The sequence below is a fragment of the Perca flavescens genome, chromosome 5 (genome assembly GCF_004354835.1).
Source record: "Perca flavescens isolate YP-PL-M2 chromosome 5, PFLA_1.0, whole genome shotgun sequence".
NCBI classification, from domain to species: domain Eukaryota; kingdom Metazoa; phylum Chordata; class Actinopteri; order Perciformes; family Percidae; genus Perca; species Perca flavescens.
The window spans coordinates 35693184-35710312 of NC_041335.1; the positions used below are offsets into that span (position 1 = coordinate 35693184).

The 17129-nt window shown below is 40.7% G+C and overlaps 1 protein-coding gene across 1 annotated transcript in view; it reads right to left on the reverse strand.

The window, feature by feature from the left end:
• pebp4 (phosphatidylethanolamine binding protein 4) overlaps positions 1 to 17129 on the reverse strand; it is an 84437-nt gene that overhangs the window by 2042 nt on the left and 65266 nt on the right. The window contains exons 5-6 of the mRNA XM_028579323.1: positions 11778 to 11823; positions 10505 to 10621 (exon numbers count right to left, since the gene is read on the reverse strand). Coding sequence (XP_028435124.1) covers positions 10505 to 10621; positions 11778 to 11823 — 163 coding nt within the window. The remainder of the gene's footprint in view (positions 1 to 10504; positions 10622 to 11777; positions 11824 to 17129) is intronic.

Genomic DNA, 17129 nt, shown 5'->3' on the forward strand with positions numbered 1-17129 from the left:
CTCACCTCCCATCAATGCAGAAATAAATCAAAAGGATTCATTTACATTTCAGACAAAATGTTTTCTTCAAGGCTGTGATTTCTCAGGCAATTTTCTGAATATATTATTGTATTTAAAGTCTATCGAATCTAAGAGTATTTCTTTGCAAATTGGAAAGTTTTAAACTAGGGCTGTCAAAAGCGACACAATAATAGCGAGTTAACGCAAATTCCTTTTAACACCGCTGATTTGTTTGACGCCTGATTAACGCACACGTGTTCTGTGATTTTGGCCCCGGGATGCTTCATAGTTTGGGGAATCAGGAAGCGGTGCAGCAGTAACGTTGCGGATGTCTAGCAGAAACAAAGCTCCTTGAGCAGAAATGGATAAAGAAAAGGGTCTTTTGAACAGCAGGTTCAGTTTCAGATGGTTCTCTCCATAAGACTGAAGTTATTTGCATGTACTGTCGATGTGTACGTACGTCGAGTCTCTAATACTACTTAAGCATTAAAGGTGCAATATGTAATATTGTGTGTAATACTGGCAGCTAGCGGTTAAAATAGTTACTGCACTACCAATTCAAAATACTGGAGAGTCGTCTCCCCCGCCCCCTCCTGCCCAGACTCTAAGTTCACGGGGGTTGCCAGGCTGAGACCGCAGCATTCACAACAATGTTGCTAGACGCTTTTCTCACATAGCCAGACATTACTCCACAGCACAGCGGAGTAGCTAACGGTAGATGCTAGTCTCACATAGCCAGACATTACTCCACAGCACAGCGGAGTAGCTAACGGTTGATGCTAGTCTCTCGTGGCTTAAAATAACTCACCGTTGTCGGCTCCAGCTGCTAAACTACACGTTGTAAACAGCCATGGGCTGCCTGCCTAGTCCTCCCGGTAACGTTAGCAGTTAGCAGGGTTAGCATGGCGGCGTTAGCCAGGACCAGTCGGGATCACTTTACTGGCTGTGTCTCAATTGTTTTTGCGAGTAACCAACTCGGGTACTCTAGCTATATAATTCAATGTGAGTACACAAATGTTGAAATGACAAAAAATACCCATACCTAGTAGCTGTGATAAATTAGCCTGAAGCTAATGCTTACCTGTTCAGGAGGAAATAAGCCAACTCTGCGTCCTTTTGGGATCTAAGCTGTCTCCATCTTTCAAATACATCTCCAATATTTACCAGGGGGTTGTTACGTCTCTGGTCACGCAACTGTTAGAAACATGCTGTTTTCTTTTTTTTATGTCATGTAGAATCTATCTCCGTTGATCCTGTTCGTTTGTTTGCTGCTTTAATGGCTGTACTACCGTTACAGCTGTAGCGCGCTGGGTTTACGTTTTTACAGGTATATCTGGCAACCCGGCCTGGCTGTCAAACTGGGCCGTTGATAACAACACACAGATCAAAACATAAACAGACATTACGTCACGGAATGTAAATTTCAAAAAGAAAAAATACTGACATTAGCATTGTTGTCAGAAAAGATAGTATTTCAGTTTAACATGTTTCCTAAATATCTGATGAGGCACTGGTGTCATTTTTGGATTTATTACAGTACAAATATTACATATTGGACCTTTAAAAACTTGAAAAATATCCCTTTTAGAGTACATTTTGAACAGATAAAAAAAATTGCGAATAATCGTGAGTTAACTATGGACAATCATGGGATTTATCGCAATTCAATATTTAAATCGATTGACAGCCCTATTTTCAACACAAAGTGACAGTTACTCATACACCCTTCCTGATGCTCACTCCATGTTTAGCTTATGAGACTGACATCACTAATGGCTGTGTCCGGGTTTGCCATGAGGTCAGGTCAGGGTCTGAGCTCAGCTGGGGAAGATGATGAATAATAACCGGGAGATGAGCAGATGAGTACCTGCATCTTGCCAGGTCCCCTCTGTGAATGAGGATTGCCTGCAGAAAGGGCTCCGATAATCAAGTGAGGGCAATGGAGTCAAGTGACCTGCCTATATGATAGGGCATGGCCCCGGTGGCCCCTCTGGCCTGTGCTTCAGTGGGAGATAATGCACCGCCTCTGCAGATCCCCAAACTCCCCTGCAAGGTCCCTCACCCTTTAAGGAAAGCTGAGGGGTGAGGCAACAAATTTTGCACTGAATATAGGGATATAGTCCACAAGTCAGGAGGCAGATTTTACTCATATCAGTAATTCGTAGTACTGTATCATAGACTGTAAAAATAATGGACATAGCATAGTGACGTCACCCACTGTTTTTTGGACTGCACAAGTTTGGCCATACAGGCGTCGCAATCTTGGTTTTTTTAAACTTTATATGTGACGACTTTTATCATTACATAAGGGTGGAGGGTGAAGCTGGGGAGGATGCAGCTAAGCCAGAGTTGTTTATGGTTTTAATGGCGCTGTGCTAAACTAGGCGACCAAAATGTTCCAGTTAACTTTGATGAGGTGAAAACACACATAAACTCATTACGAAAATGTTTACTGAGGTAATAAATCAAGTGTAGGCTCATTTTCTCTTCTTCTTTTTTTATATAATTTTATTGGGCATTTTAGGCCTTTATTGTCATAGGACAGATGAAGACACGAAAGGGGAGAAAGAGGAGGAATGACATGCAGCAAAGGGCCGCAGGTCGGAGTCAAACTCGCGGCTGCTGCGTATAGGAGTAATCCTCTATATGTGGGCGCGTGCTCTACCAGGTGATCTACCCAGGCGCCCGGCTCATCTTCTCTGCTATAGAAACAGACTTCTTTTTGGAGCTAGTGGAATCGCCCCGTGCTGGAAATTAGATAGAACGCAGGATTAAGGCAATTCAGCTTTGGCTTCACTTTTCAGGCCCATAAGCTTCGTCCATTATTTTTACAGTCTATGATTAATAGCCAAACTTTCTCTTTCCCTTTTCATAAGGGAAAGATAAAGGACCTGCATTATAGTACTTTTAGACAACATTTCGGAGAATGTCACACTAAAGATCATTTTATTGTAGACTAACGATCAGACGGAGAGTCAAAACCAGGTGCAGCTTGTAATGCTTTACACAGATAATCCTGTCTAAAGCTGTGCAATCATTGGGCGCAATCCAAAGTGAGGTAAATTTATAATATCTGGTGCTATCACGCTGGCTGGTACCCTGCAAATGCCTAGACTTACAAGTGACCTTAAAATAGGCTGGTATCTGTTTGTAGTGCAGAGACGTGTTTCTGCCTCTCCCATCTGCCTGCTCATGGAAAGGACAGATAGTGTGGGACCCGAGGGCGATGTTAAAGTCTTCCTGCCTACCCTTTTGTTTCCACCTTGCTTCTCCGTCTGGGTATGGCAGGAAGATCGGGACTGCTGTGAGGTGACACAGAACTGCTACATTTAGTGGTGTGGGCGGTGTCCCTGTTAAACCTCTTACAGTGTCTCGAAAAATACTCAAAACCAAGTGATGCGGTTCAGCGCAGTATAGTGAGAGGAGTCATATCAGGGTAAGAGCTTTACTGAGGTTTATCACGTAACATTCACAGTTATAATAATGCTATCCTTATAACACGGGGGGAATTCTTTGTAGACTTCAGAGGTCAGGGGTCAGCCACAGAACAGTGCCTCTGGAGTGTCTCCCTCAGAGAGGATTCGGCAGCTGTGGAGGGACCAGGGTTGAGGAACGATACCGAACATCCTGCATTCAGTATAGCAGCCAACATTGCAGAGAGATTGCAAGATGAATCAATTAATCTCTAACTATTAAATTAATCGCCAACTATTTTGATAATCGATTAATCGTTTGAGTCATAAACATTGTCTGATTGCAGCTTGTTAAATGTGAATATTGTTCTAGTTTCTTCTCTCCTTTGTGACAGTAATCTGAATATCTTTGAGTTGTGGACAAAACAAGACCATTTTCACCATTTTCTGACATTTTACAGACCAAACAACTAATTGAAAAAACAATCAACAAATGAATTGCCTATGGAAAATAATCGCTAGTTGCAGCCCCACTGGACTGTTACCAGTGACAGTGACGCTGGTATTGGTTTCACCTTGTGAGTCTCTGTGTGTGTATGTCATCATGGCAAAATGTGGTCCTGGAGACACCTACTGTAGCGGGAACTACCACAGAGGTAGTTTTACCTACTTTGCCAGGTGTTTATATGTCTGTGGACAGATTTTGTCACAGCGTTAGCGTCACAACGGTGCAAGATGCAGTCACAAAACTTTAAAGGTGTGTAGTTGAGATCAAAATAAAAGCCAAGTTTCGAAGATGAGCACTGGAAGATGGTCTCTAGTTACCAAATGCGGTCACCTTGCCGGGGATTCCATATTCAATCTTAAAGGGGTATGTTGCACGCTGAATTATATTCGGTAACAATTTACATGAAGGAATCTACATAAGAGGGACATGACACTGTCATGAACACAGTCATCACACTGTCATGACACAGTCATGACACATGAACTCTAACCCTAACCCTAACTTGTCATGACAAAAACCGAATGACACTAAAAAAAAGCGTTATGTCATTCATGACACGTCACGACAGTGTCATGTCACTCTTATGTAGATACCTTCAAGTAAAGTGTAACCTTATATTCAGTAAATATCATAATTCACATTGCAGAAAATAAATGACCCACACAATTTATCAATTATCAGAATAGTTGCTTATTAGTTTTCTGTTGATCAACTAACTGGTTAATCAACTAATTGTTTCAGCTCTATTTTTAATATTGATTAATCATTAAATTGTGAGAAAATAGTAAAAATGCCCTTCATTATTTCCTACAGTCCGAGGTAACATCATCGAATTTCATGTTTTATCATTTACCATCACGTGTGACAAATCTAGATTCTGTAACTATGTAATATTTGGCATTTTTGTAATTTAATTCATGTAAATAATTAATCTGTGGATCGAGTAATTGTTTTATCTCTACTTTGATTATTCATTTCAGCTGTGGTAACACTATATGAAGCTATAAATTTATGTGGGGAGTTGAGGAAAAATCTAGAAACTTATCTCAACGAGTGAGAAAAAAAAAACAAAAAAAAACACAAAACAGCCAAAATTCAAAACGTCAAAGTGTTCCTTTAAGGCAGCCGACTCCTGGCTGAAACTCAGGCCTGCTGTAGCAACCAAATCCTGGCTCTGTTGACTCCACGCAGCTCTGATTAATGGTAGAGGCTGTGGGTGGGTGGTAGACATGGATCTGCCCATTACCACACTGCAACATTGCAAATGGCTTCAATTACTGTGGAGTGTGCTGAGCTGGCAGTAGGGGCTCTAGGAGGCAAGATGAGCAACGTGCACCATCCAGCAGCTAACTCCACTGTGATCCGTTCATTCACACAACATGATCGCAGAGTACATCCTCTGCCTTGTAATGTACTGCAAAAAAATGGAGGGGCAGAAAAAGATGAAAATTGATAATTTTATTTAATTTTTTTCAACTTTTGCTTTAATTTTCAGCCAATAATTCTGATGCTGTTCTTCCGGTGATCATTACCATTTTTGTTTCTGATGAATCAGAAAGTTGAGGTCGCAATTCAGGAGACTAGGGTACCAAATTCAATACTTTTTAGGCACTGACCAAATTGCCTCTTTAGAGTATCAAAAATTGCCATGTCATTCAATACCTAAGGAGTAAATCTCATCAGCATCAGTGAGCCAATAAGCATGCAGCATGCTTCTACCAAGATCTAATAATGCTGCTGATTGGCTGTCTAACGTAACGTTACACGTTGTAGAGACACGCAGGAAAAACTCTACGTTACACACAGAGACGGGGCGCATGTTGTAGGAGCTGAGAAATAAATAAAAAGATGTGTGCCATAATGTGTAATGTTGTAATATCTTTTTGTTATAATGGATTTTATAAAATTGGTATCGAAAAAAGTATCGTCCAGGAACCGATATTGAAGTCACGTTACTGGTATTGGTAACGGTATCGAACATTTTTGAACAATACCCAGACCTGGTGAACAGTGCATGCGCAAACCAGAGACTGAAAAAAAGATGGACAACACGTTACACTTCCTCCCACTGTACAAAAGTGAAGCCGAAATATCCCGGATACGGGTGCCACCATCTTGTAATTTTGGAGCCAAAAGGTATGTTTCAATTTGCATACTTCCGTGAGTACCCTTGTATAACACGGTCGTTATGCACCGACCGGACGGCTCTTCTTCTTTTTAATTGGAAATTGTAACCCGGCGGAGCATTATCGCCACCTATTGTTGCCCACCACAATATATAACAATAAGTCAGATATATTTTCTCACTATCTGACTACAGTATAGTGTTTGAAAAAAACACAAGCATAAATTACATTTGTATAGTTCAGTGTTCAGTGCACAAGTTTGAAAATATGTTGGCGGCCCCGTAGCTTCCGCTCCGTAGCAAAGATGGTGGCCATTGAGGGCGAGTAGTGTTCATCGTTCTACACTCAATGTTTTGACCGTCTTGAGTGCAGCATCCTGGTACTTGTACTGCAGGATTTAGCAATACTTTGTTAGCATGAACGCACTATGCACACAAAATAGCAAGTGTTAAGTAGAGAAGTGCATGATTTGAGACAAAGCATAAGTCTGCGCGGTAGTGATCGGGCGAAGGAGCCGCGGTATCAAGGTCCCGCCCATATACTCGCCGGACCAATCGTGAGGCAATCCTAGCTGTCAATCACGATGTTTCTGTTAGGTTTTTGTGGCTGCTGCTAGACAGCTCTCTGTCTCTGCTCTCCCCCTCCCCTCTCTGTCCTTAATTGCAGGAGTGAAGTCTTGTGTGCGGGAGTCAGGGTTCCAGCTGCAGCCCATCTACACCAATCACCTCTGCTACAAATACCTGGTCAATCTTCCACTCCTCGTCGGATCATAGTTTAGACCACATGTTAGTCTCGCTGTTGATAACGCCTCCTAGTTGCTCTTTGTGTTTTTGGCCTGTTCTTATTGTTCTTTTTTTGCTACAGTATATTGGAACCTGACTCCTGCCTCCACTTCACTCCTGCCCCCCACCAATCCTGCTTGCCATACTGGACCTCTCAACGGACTCGACACCACCACTTGGACCACACGGTATTATTCCTGCTCAGAACCCTGGACCTGTACACCTCTGTGGACCTGGACTTGTTATCCCCTTTTTGTAAAACCTGGAACCTTGAACTTGGAATAAATCTGTTAACCCTTCTCTGGCTCTGAGTTGTGTCTGCAATTGGGTTCTATTCTGTCAAAAACACAACAGTTTCAGCCCATTTTTATAGCATCAAATAATTGATAAAAACCAAACTGATCAGAAAAATGAACACTTGAACAAACATCAGCGTGATCAGAACTACCTAAAATGACAGGAAACATCTTTATGAAATTATTTGAAGTGTACTTTGATTTTTTAGTTTGGGCCATGTCCATCTGCTAAAATGGACGGGGCGGGGTTTATGACCTATACTGCAGCCAGCCACCAGGGGGTGATCCAGATATTTTAGCTTCACTTTTAAAAGTCTATGTATTAACCCCTGGTGCAAACTACCGTGCAGGCTGAAACAACACTAGATGGCCTCTCTCAAGGCCTCCGTTTCCCTACCACGGAAACGGCAACACTGCTTTGCTTGACAAACTAAACAGTAGCAGGACATATTGACGGCTTGCCAAGTGGCTGACAAGTATCACGAGGGCCTGTGTGCCCACGCCTGCCCCCGACCCTGGCACAGGGGCAGCCTCCAGTCAGGGACAGCCTTCCTCAGCCAGAGCGAAGGGGATTCCCTACGATCACGCCCCTGTGCCCGGTGCCAAGAGCGCAGCCCCCCTGTAGTTCCTTGTGTAACAAACCAGCTGTCTCCATCAGTACACTGACCCACATTCATAACCTTATCGCAGGAGGCACGGCAGACTCCCACGGTTCCGCAAAACAGCCCTACTCCACCTCTCATTGTTCACCCCCTGGACTACTCAAGTGATGGTCAGAGATGAAAAGAAAAAAAGACGACAAATTTGCAATGAAATTGAGTCAATGACTGCGCTACTGGAAGTGGAAAACGATCATTAGGAGTCTCCCACCCACGACTAAATGCTCTCCCTTCGCAAATCACATCAATTAATGTCACGGGCAATGAAAAATGCTCTCTGTGTCATACCACATGGAGGGAGGACAGACGCTAATAAGTGAACATACTTAACGGAGGAGGTGGGGAGACATGGGATTCCCTCCGTTCCTCTTGTCTGTGCGTGAATACAGCTCTCATGGCCAAGTGAAGGCCATCAATAATACAGCAGGTACACCATTGAATTCAACCAAACCATAATATCTGTAAAATTGATTTTCTTTTCTATTCATAAACCATGACTAGGCTTTTATTCTTAATATGTTGCGCAGCGTCTATTTCCATTATTACTCTCTTTACAAGGGCAGTTATCCTCTCCAGAATTGACCCATCGAATGAGACATTTGATTATCCAAGAGTGAATTTCTTAATTTAATTTCCCTTGAATAGGGAGAACAGTATGCAGGAGAGAGGAAGTGCAACAGCGGGAGTTAAACTCATCCAGTAGATTAAGGATGGGTGGATCCACTCAGTTCAATCGCTTCATAATGTGTGGGCAACTACTGTATTGGAGCTGGGTGCAGAAAACGAGTCTGCTCCAGGTTGTTTTGCACAAAAAATATATTAAAATATTCTAAATAGCAGGCTATTATTCATGCTACTATTTCTTCAGCTTAACCAATTCTGACACAATAAGTGAACACCTTAACAATATCTCCCCAATTGTGAGTTCGGATACGAAAAATACTCCAAAGTACATTTCTTTTGACATTTCTCTTTCCAGAGGTTTCAACATCAAACAGACATGAGCCTAATGTGCCGGGATTGTTTGCTGACATAGCTGTCAAAACTTCAAACAGCAGAGACTGGCAGCTTCACTCATTCACGGCCGCAGCGCTTGAAGTCTCAAACCGCCCTGATCTCCCCTCAAATCACCGGCTGTGACCCGAGTAGAACAGACAGATGGGCACGCCTCCTACGAGGTGCCGTACCGTAAATCCAAGCGCAGTTTCCCGCCCTTCAAGAGACTTTTCTTCAGGGGGAGGAAAAGTCAGAAAACCTCAACTTTAAAGAAAACAATAACTCTGCTTTCTGCAAGACAAACACTGTTTGTCTTTTGTGAGACAAACTAAGAAAGTAATCTGGAGATAATATCAACAGTAACCAAGATTATAAGTTAATGTACACCGTTCATGTGCACTGACATGGCTGATAAGGTTTTCAGATTTTAGCGGGAGGCTAACAGGACGTGGTCAGGCAGACATGTGCAGGTGTGCGTGGGAACCAACAATACTTGCCTTGACCCTGCAGGCTTTAAAACTGCAGCGGACTTGCTCACTAACCTCATTAACATTTCCCTTGTTAAGTTCAAGCACTTGGAGAAAATGATCCAAATGCTTCGATTAAATGTTCATAATTGTTGGTGAAGTAAGCAAAATGAAGTGTCCTGAGAAAACACAGCCACAAAACAAAAACCTGGGCTTAAAGGTGTTTAGATGGTGTCTGGCTGCAGTGTCTCGGGACTGTATATATAAAACAAATTACTAATAATAGCACCTAATAATACCAAATAAGGAAACGTTTCACCCTGAGAAAAGGATTAAGCCCACTCAAACAAAACAAGGCAAAACCTAAATCGATTTATAAAACGGGTAGCTCAAATAAAGCTAAGTGGTTCATAGCCGTCATATAATAACCATATACAAAGCCTATTATCAGCCGTTCATTTGCACACACACTTCCATGACACAAAGCTAAAATCGGCTAGTATCCCTTCAACTGTACGGTATATTTAGAATATTTTCACCGCTTTACCTTCTGTCAGAAGGCCCTTTACGATGGGGAACTGAAACCTTTATCTATGCTCTCTTCAAAGCCACTTTTATCCGTGGATAAAAACAGCAATTTCACCTTGCATGAAATGGGAGATGCTGGTCTGATGCTGTCTCGATGGGTTGGTTTGTTTGTGTTATTTTGTAACTTTCTTTAGCATTAAGCAAAAGAAAGTCTGCGCTAGCTGCTAGTGTAGGCTAACGTTACCTGCACTGCCTTCCATAGCAACTGCATCGGTACAGTCTGTGCAGGCAGCCAGCCTAGGAGGGCCTATTTCATTGTGAGCATGCTTAATAAAAATCTATTTAAATTGGAATGTGACTATAACTTTCACATTGGAACTCTGGGTCGAGTCGGTCCGAACACCGCCCCTTTGCTGCGATACAATCACAATGTACAATGTTGTAAAATGACAACTTCCTACTGTATGTCAAAAAATAGAATAATCTATTTGCTAATTCTTACAAAAACACCTGCAGTAGCCTATAAAGGTACCGCGAAACCCTATAATGTGGTTAATTTGAAAAGAAATGTTTGAGTCTGGAGTTTTTTAATGCCTTGGTGCCATCTTTGTATTGCTGATTCAACAGCTAACTGTTGGCAGTTGTGTTGATCAGATGGTATCTGATAGATGATACTGCAGTGGCTAACGGGACTGTGAACTCAAGGTGCTGGTGAGCGGCAGTCAATACCGGAAGATGACTTCTCCTGCTTGGTGAGGGACACCGGTGCGTCTGGGTGCTGCTCAAACAGCATGAACTGGTAGCGGTGAAAACCAGATGTCCGTGGCGGGGTTGGCCGTTGATAGTCTGCATGGAAAAATAAAAGAATCACAAACAGGAGAGCTGAGATTGGTGATATTACAAAGCAATATATTGTACACGATTAGGACAATGATGCAACTAAAATCTAACACTGGGCTAAATCTCTGAAGTTCCAGTTCTTTCCATTCTTTCATGGATTATTAGATCGAGATTACAGTAAACAAATGGTATCTGTAGATCCATGAAATTGTAACCCTTAATTCCTGGTGTTCTTCAGTCACAAGCGGGCTACAGTTTAAATTGGATAAATCCTCTTTGATCAACACCAACCCTGCAAACACACCCAACTTTACTCTATCATTGACTACAATCACATGCACATAATATTCCTTGTTTTGCACTTATTCTGTTAAAGACAATATTTCGATTAAGCTGCTTACATAGCTAATGGAAATGGCCTCCCTCTTTCATTCCTTCAACCACCTTCTTGAAAATGAATGATGAATACCAAAGTTTTTGATAATGTTTAAAAGTAGTTGTGTTTCTCCTCCTTTTATTTTGGCCGTGCAGCCCTGCAAACTGTCAGCTGATTGGTTTGTGTCCAACAACCATAGCAACGCACAGAGCTGACCGTAATCCGTAAACAGGCAAGAGGCCGTAAACTGTCACAAACTGCGGTAAAAACCCTGATTGAGACGCCAATTCTGAACGCCCTGTATACATGTCCAAAGAATGCTTCTGAAACCCAGAATAATACCGGCATATCCAACATGTCTTAATCACAAAATGCTAAATTCAGGAAACAAAGGCCTTATTCTGAATATCCAAACAGAAAATGCTGTTTACCTGACCCGTATTGCATTTGAAATATTGTCATATTCGGAATAATAGTGAAATATAAGTGTGCATGTAAACGTACTGAGTGTTCACATCTGACTCTCGGTTCTACTGTTGCTGCCGTTATTTCTGTTATACTAAAAAACAAACAATGGCAGGTAGGAACCAAAATGACCCGGAGGCAAGGGGTCATGAAGGAGCAACTTAAATGTTACACAAAAATTATACTTAAATTGTTAAGTGACATTGAAATAAAAACTGAAGAAAACTAAACTAAAAATAAAGCTTATAACTGAGTAAGATACACTTATGTAACTAAAGTGAACCAAGATATAATGAAGGGTAAATTGAAAACCATACTTACTAGTGAGAGCCGTCCCACGTATCTGCCCTTTCTTGAGTGCATCGCCCTGGTAATTCAAACACAGAGTCGGTTAGGCAAAGAATTTGGGAGATTTATGAAGAATAGTTAGGCCATAAAGCATCTAAAAATAAAAGACAATTTGACAAGAAAGAAAATACAGTGGGCCATTGCACTGCTTCATACAACACGACTAGGGCTGCAACTAACAATTATTTTCATTATTGAATAATCTGACGATTATTTTCTCGAGAAGGCCAACTCCCAGTTTATCAAATTCCAAGGTGTCCTTTAAATGTCTTGTTTTGTCAGAAGATATTCAGTTTAATATGATATAAAAACAGAACATAAATCTCCATATTTTAGAGACTGAAAAACTGCACTTTTTGCATGGAAAATTACTAACTGTTGCAGCTCTAAACACAACATGCTACTTTTCTCTCATAGTTTTGTGATCCCACAGCCAAATATTCTGCACTCGCTTAGCTCAGTGGTCTGTGCTTGAATTACCACACAACTAAAGAGAGGCCATTTAATTCCCGAGCCAGTTTTATTCGGAGCCGCTGTTGTTACCGTCTAACCTGATGAATTCTGACTACGTTAGACATATATTGTCATTTCAAGGGATTTTAGCAAGCATAGATACAATATAATAATATAATGACACTGAAACGTAGGCGATGATTAGAAAAAGACAATTATTTGTCGCTAGTAATCTAAAAATAAAAAAGACCGCTCCCAAGCAAATTAAACCACTAAGTGGATTTCCAGGTAGCAATGTCCCATATTATTAATTGTATATTAACTTCCTGTTGCCTAGAAACAGACATCAAGTTCCCCCGATGTGAAGCGCAGACCTTTGATAAGCATTTTCTGCTGTATGTTTGTCAGGTTAAACTCCCTCATCCCCAGGAAGCACAGTCAGGCACCTTACACTGCAAACTGCACACAGGAATGTTTGTTTATTAGACTTGGGTGCTTTCTGCAGGACGGCTGCATCCTCGAGTGGGAGGAAGGTGTTGTTGTCTGTGAAATGGCCCGAAACCCACTTGAGGTAAGCATGGAAGTCCCCATCACAAGCATCAGATATCAGGTCTCAGCACCTATTTCTGTCCTCCTTTTTCTCCACACACAGGCTCCCCCCACAGGGGGAAAAAAGGTACTGTGTTACTAGACAGCATGCAAAGACAAAAGACACGCAGGACAAGGGGCTTTCACCCCCCTCATCTCATTTCATCCACACAGTTTATAGTAGTGTGGAACCATTAAGCCACATCTCTCTTTGGGGATGTAGACTTTAAATACAGCACTTCCTTAAAATCAACTCACATGCACCTTTTGGACATTTTAGAAAATCTGATTTTAAACCTTCAAACTTCTACCTCTAAGTAGTTGCATTTTCTTTTACATCCTAATTGTACTAGTTTATCAAAACAAATGTCCCAATTCATGAAGTTTTAGCAGCTTTCTATTGTTGTTATGACGGTGTCGTTGCTTTTCTGTGTAGTTTTTTGTTCTTTTTTCTTGTTTTTCGTTTCTTTGTCTTTGTAACGGACTCAATGTCGTTGTAAATGAGGGTTGCCCCTCAATGATCTTTCAAGTAGAAATAAACGTTGAATGACTGAATGTGGAGTCCATTTTTTCAAATTTTGCACTCCCCAATTGTGACCTATTATTTTTTATAAAAGGGATGAAAGTAATACACTGTTGGAAAGACAGCTCGATTCCCCTATTTCAGTAATCTAATGAATAACTTATTATTAGTGTTGAGTTTATATTCTCGACAAGGCAATGGAAAGACTGTGTTGGCTTTCGGGGGTCATATGTAAGTAAGTAAGTAAGGTTTTATATACATATATATATATATATATATATATATATATATATATATATATATATATATATATATATATATATATCACTTTTCACGGATACAAAATCATAAAGGGCTTCACATTTAAAACAATTACACATTACAAGCAATAAAGAAGACAGACAGCAATGATACACAGCACAGAGCGGACAAGCTTCAAATCACAGCTGCAGCAGATAAATGAGGGCAGAGGCAAAAACACAAAATATGCGGAGCTGCTGTCGGAGTTGACCATGATACGAGAACGTGCCGATTAAAATGTTACAACGCTATAGTCAGAAGTACACAGTGTGTATTTAAATCTACGCCAGAATGACTAAGATATACTTTGTAATGAATCATGACTTTATGAATAAGAGCAAAAACAAAATGACAAAATATGTTCAAGATTCAAGATACTTTATTGTCATTGTATGGACACAACGGAATTACGTTGGTGGCAATCACTGCAGCAGCAGTAAATAAATAAATAAACAAAAGATACAAATGTGGAGATGCTGCTTGGAGTTGACCATGGTACAAAGTGCCGATTAAAATGTTACAACTCTACTGTCGACAGTACACAGTGTGTCTGTAAATCGACGCCAGAATGACTCAGATGTGCTTTGTAATGAATCATGATTTTATCATTTATATTTGACTCTCAGTAACAAAATGTAGCAGCAACAAAGCATGTGTCCTCTATTGTGCATCCTGTCATCTTTAATCCTCTAACTGCTGTTTAGGAGGTTTAGCAGTTAAGTATTCGAGTGCAGAGCATCATTGTTTAAACAGCCTGCTAAAAAATCTGAAGATTAGTTTCAACTGTGAGTATCTTCATCCACTGATCAGCGAGAAAAAAAACAAAGCTTTATTTAGAAATAGCAAGAGTCCTGCAGCCTGCAGGATCCAAACCCATTGCCATAGCAACAGGTAGTCAACATTCGAGCGTGCAACATCTTCCCACATCTCATTGCTCGGCTCTCGCTCCCTCTCCGTTGAACCCTCTGCCCTTTTAATTTCATTAGAATACACGGCGTAAAAACAACAGCAAATGAATGCAAAATTGAAATTCTGCCAAACAATAAAAAGACAAGTCAATCACACTGCAGAACGCGCACAGAATCGCATATATTAAAAAATCACAAGATATAAAAAAAAATCCAAAAAAGGATCCGTTTAGTGGTTGTGGTGGTGTATCTGTTCCTGAGCAGAGCGGGTAGTTGTGACAGGGCAGGGCTGTGTTGAGGCCGCTGACTCCTGATGTTCACTGGGGAGTGACGGACTCGCTCACACTAATCTACAGGAACCTCTCACATGGTGTGCGTCCTCCCTCAGGGACCCTTCTGTGGGGGCGGGACTCAGGGCGTGAAACGTTTCCGACCACTAGATGATTGACAGCTGCTCGCTGTGTTAATTGCGCGTTAAGAAAGGTTGAGCTGAAAGTATGGGTTTCAATGCGTGTGTCGTTTTATTCTTGCAGTCATTTTTGTCATTAGAAATACACTAGCAAAGTTTTTAATAGAACTAAACTAACGATTATTTTCATTCTCGAATTAATCGATTAGTTGTTTAGTCTATTAAGTGTCGGAAAATGGAGTAAAATGTGGATCAGTGTTCCCCAAAGCCCAAGATGACGTCCTCAAACGTCTTGTTTTGTCCACAACTCAAAGATCTTCAGTTTACTGTCACAGAGGAGAGAAGAGACTAGAAGATATTCACATTTAAGAAGCTGGAATCATACAATGTTTTCCTTCTTTTTCTCCATATAAAATAACTTAATCCGATTAATCGATTATCAAAATAGTTGACAATTGATTTAATAGTTGACAACTAATTGATTAATCTTGCCTGCTCTAGTTTATGATACATGTTGTATGGCTGAATTTGTGGACAAAGATCAAATGCAACAGCGCGTCCTGAAAATTGAAGATTCAAGTTTTACTTGAGCAGTTGGAATTCACTGTAGTTTGACATAATTAAATTCAGCTAAAGCCTCTCAACCCTGCTGAATGATTTTCTTGTCAACCCCACCCGTGCAAAATATGGGAATGATGATGTCATAAATTAGGGATTATAATGTGATTACAAGGCTCGCACAACGTCTGTCGCACCCAGCCGATTAGCTGGTGAACAAGTACAAGTTGTGTCAACTACAGTTTTGCAGCATGGATGATAGATGGCGTGGCTGCTTGCACCACGGACCGTTTTTCATTTAGGAAATCCATTACAGTTTTGTTAGAGGGAATCAAAAGCTGCATGGCGCATTGATGAAGTTAATCTTCAATCAATGATATCCTCAGATAGGATGATACTCTGAGGCTCAGGGTTAGAAAAGTCAAAAGCGTTGAGACTCCAAACCTCAGACACGGTAAAGCTCCCCAATAAAAACAAGAACAGTACACACTTTATACAGTACGGATAACTATCTTAATATTATATACTAGGGCGATATGCTTTTGTCCTGATTCGATTCTTTCACGATACATGGGTGACAGTTCAGTTTGTATTGCGATTTTCATTTATTGCGATTCGATGGAATTGATTATTGTGATGTTCTTTTCCTTCTTTCTTATCAAAAACAGAAGTTGAAGAATACAATTCTAGAAACAATATATCACGAGACATTTCTCTTAGTTATCTAAGAAGAATGCACATCACATGTCAATCATTTATTGTATTTGTAAAGAAGAACATAACATGGATTTTCTGGATTTTCTGCTTTCGCTGGAAACGATGATGATGCAGTTGCCGTCAGCGGTAAACATATAATATATATATATTTATACACACATATATATATATATATATATATATATACACACAAAACAAATCACGATACATACATACATACACTCCTAAAGGAAACCATGTCTGTCAACAATTGAAATCCCAAAAGAATATAACCTCATGGATGTAGGCATAATTTATGTAATTATGGTTTAATGATGTGTGTATGAATCTACGTAAGGGCAAGGTGGAGGGGGGGTGGTCTTGACCAACTGCCACTTTGCTCGTTTGAAAGCCATGATGTCTCTCTCTCTCTCTCTCATGGGTGGGCCAAATTATCTGGGCGGGCAAACCAGAGAAAGGGGACGTAACCTTGCTCCTTATGACCTCATAAGGAGAAGATTCCAGATTGGTCCATCTGAGCTTTCATTTTCTCAAAGGCAGAGCAGGATACCCAGGGCTCGGTTAACACCTATCACCATTTCTAGCCACTGGGGGACCATAGGCAGGCTGGGGGAATGCATATTAATGTTAAAAAACCTCATAAAGTGAAATTTTCATGGCTAAGGTGAAATCTCTGCGTGGAGCCTCCGCAGGACCTTAAATCAGTCTTAAAACTATAAACAAATCCTTTTCAACCTATATTCAATTGAATAAACTACAAAGACAAGATATTTAATGTTCAAACTGATGAAGTTTATTGTTTTTTTGGAAATATTCACTAATTTAGAATTTTATGCCTACAACACGTTCCAAAAAGCTGAGTGAATACT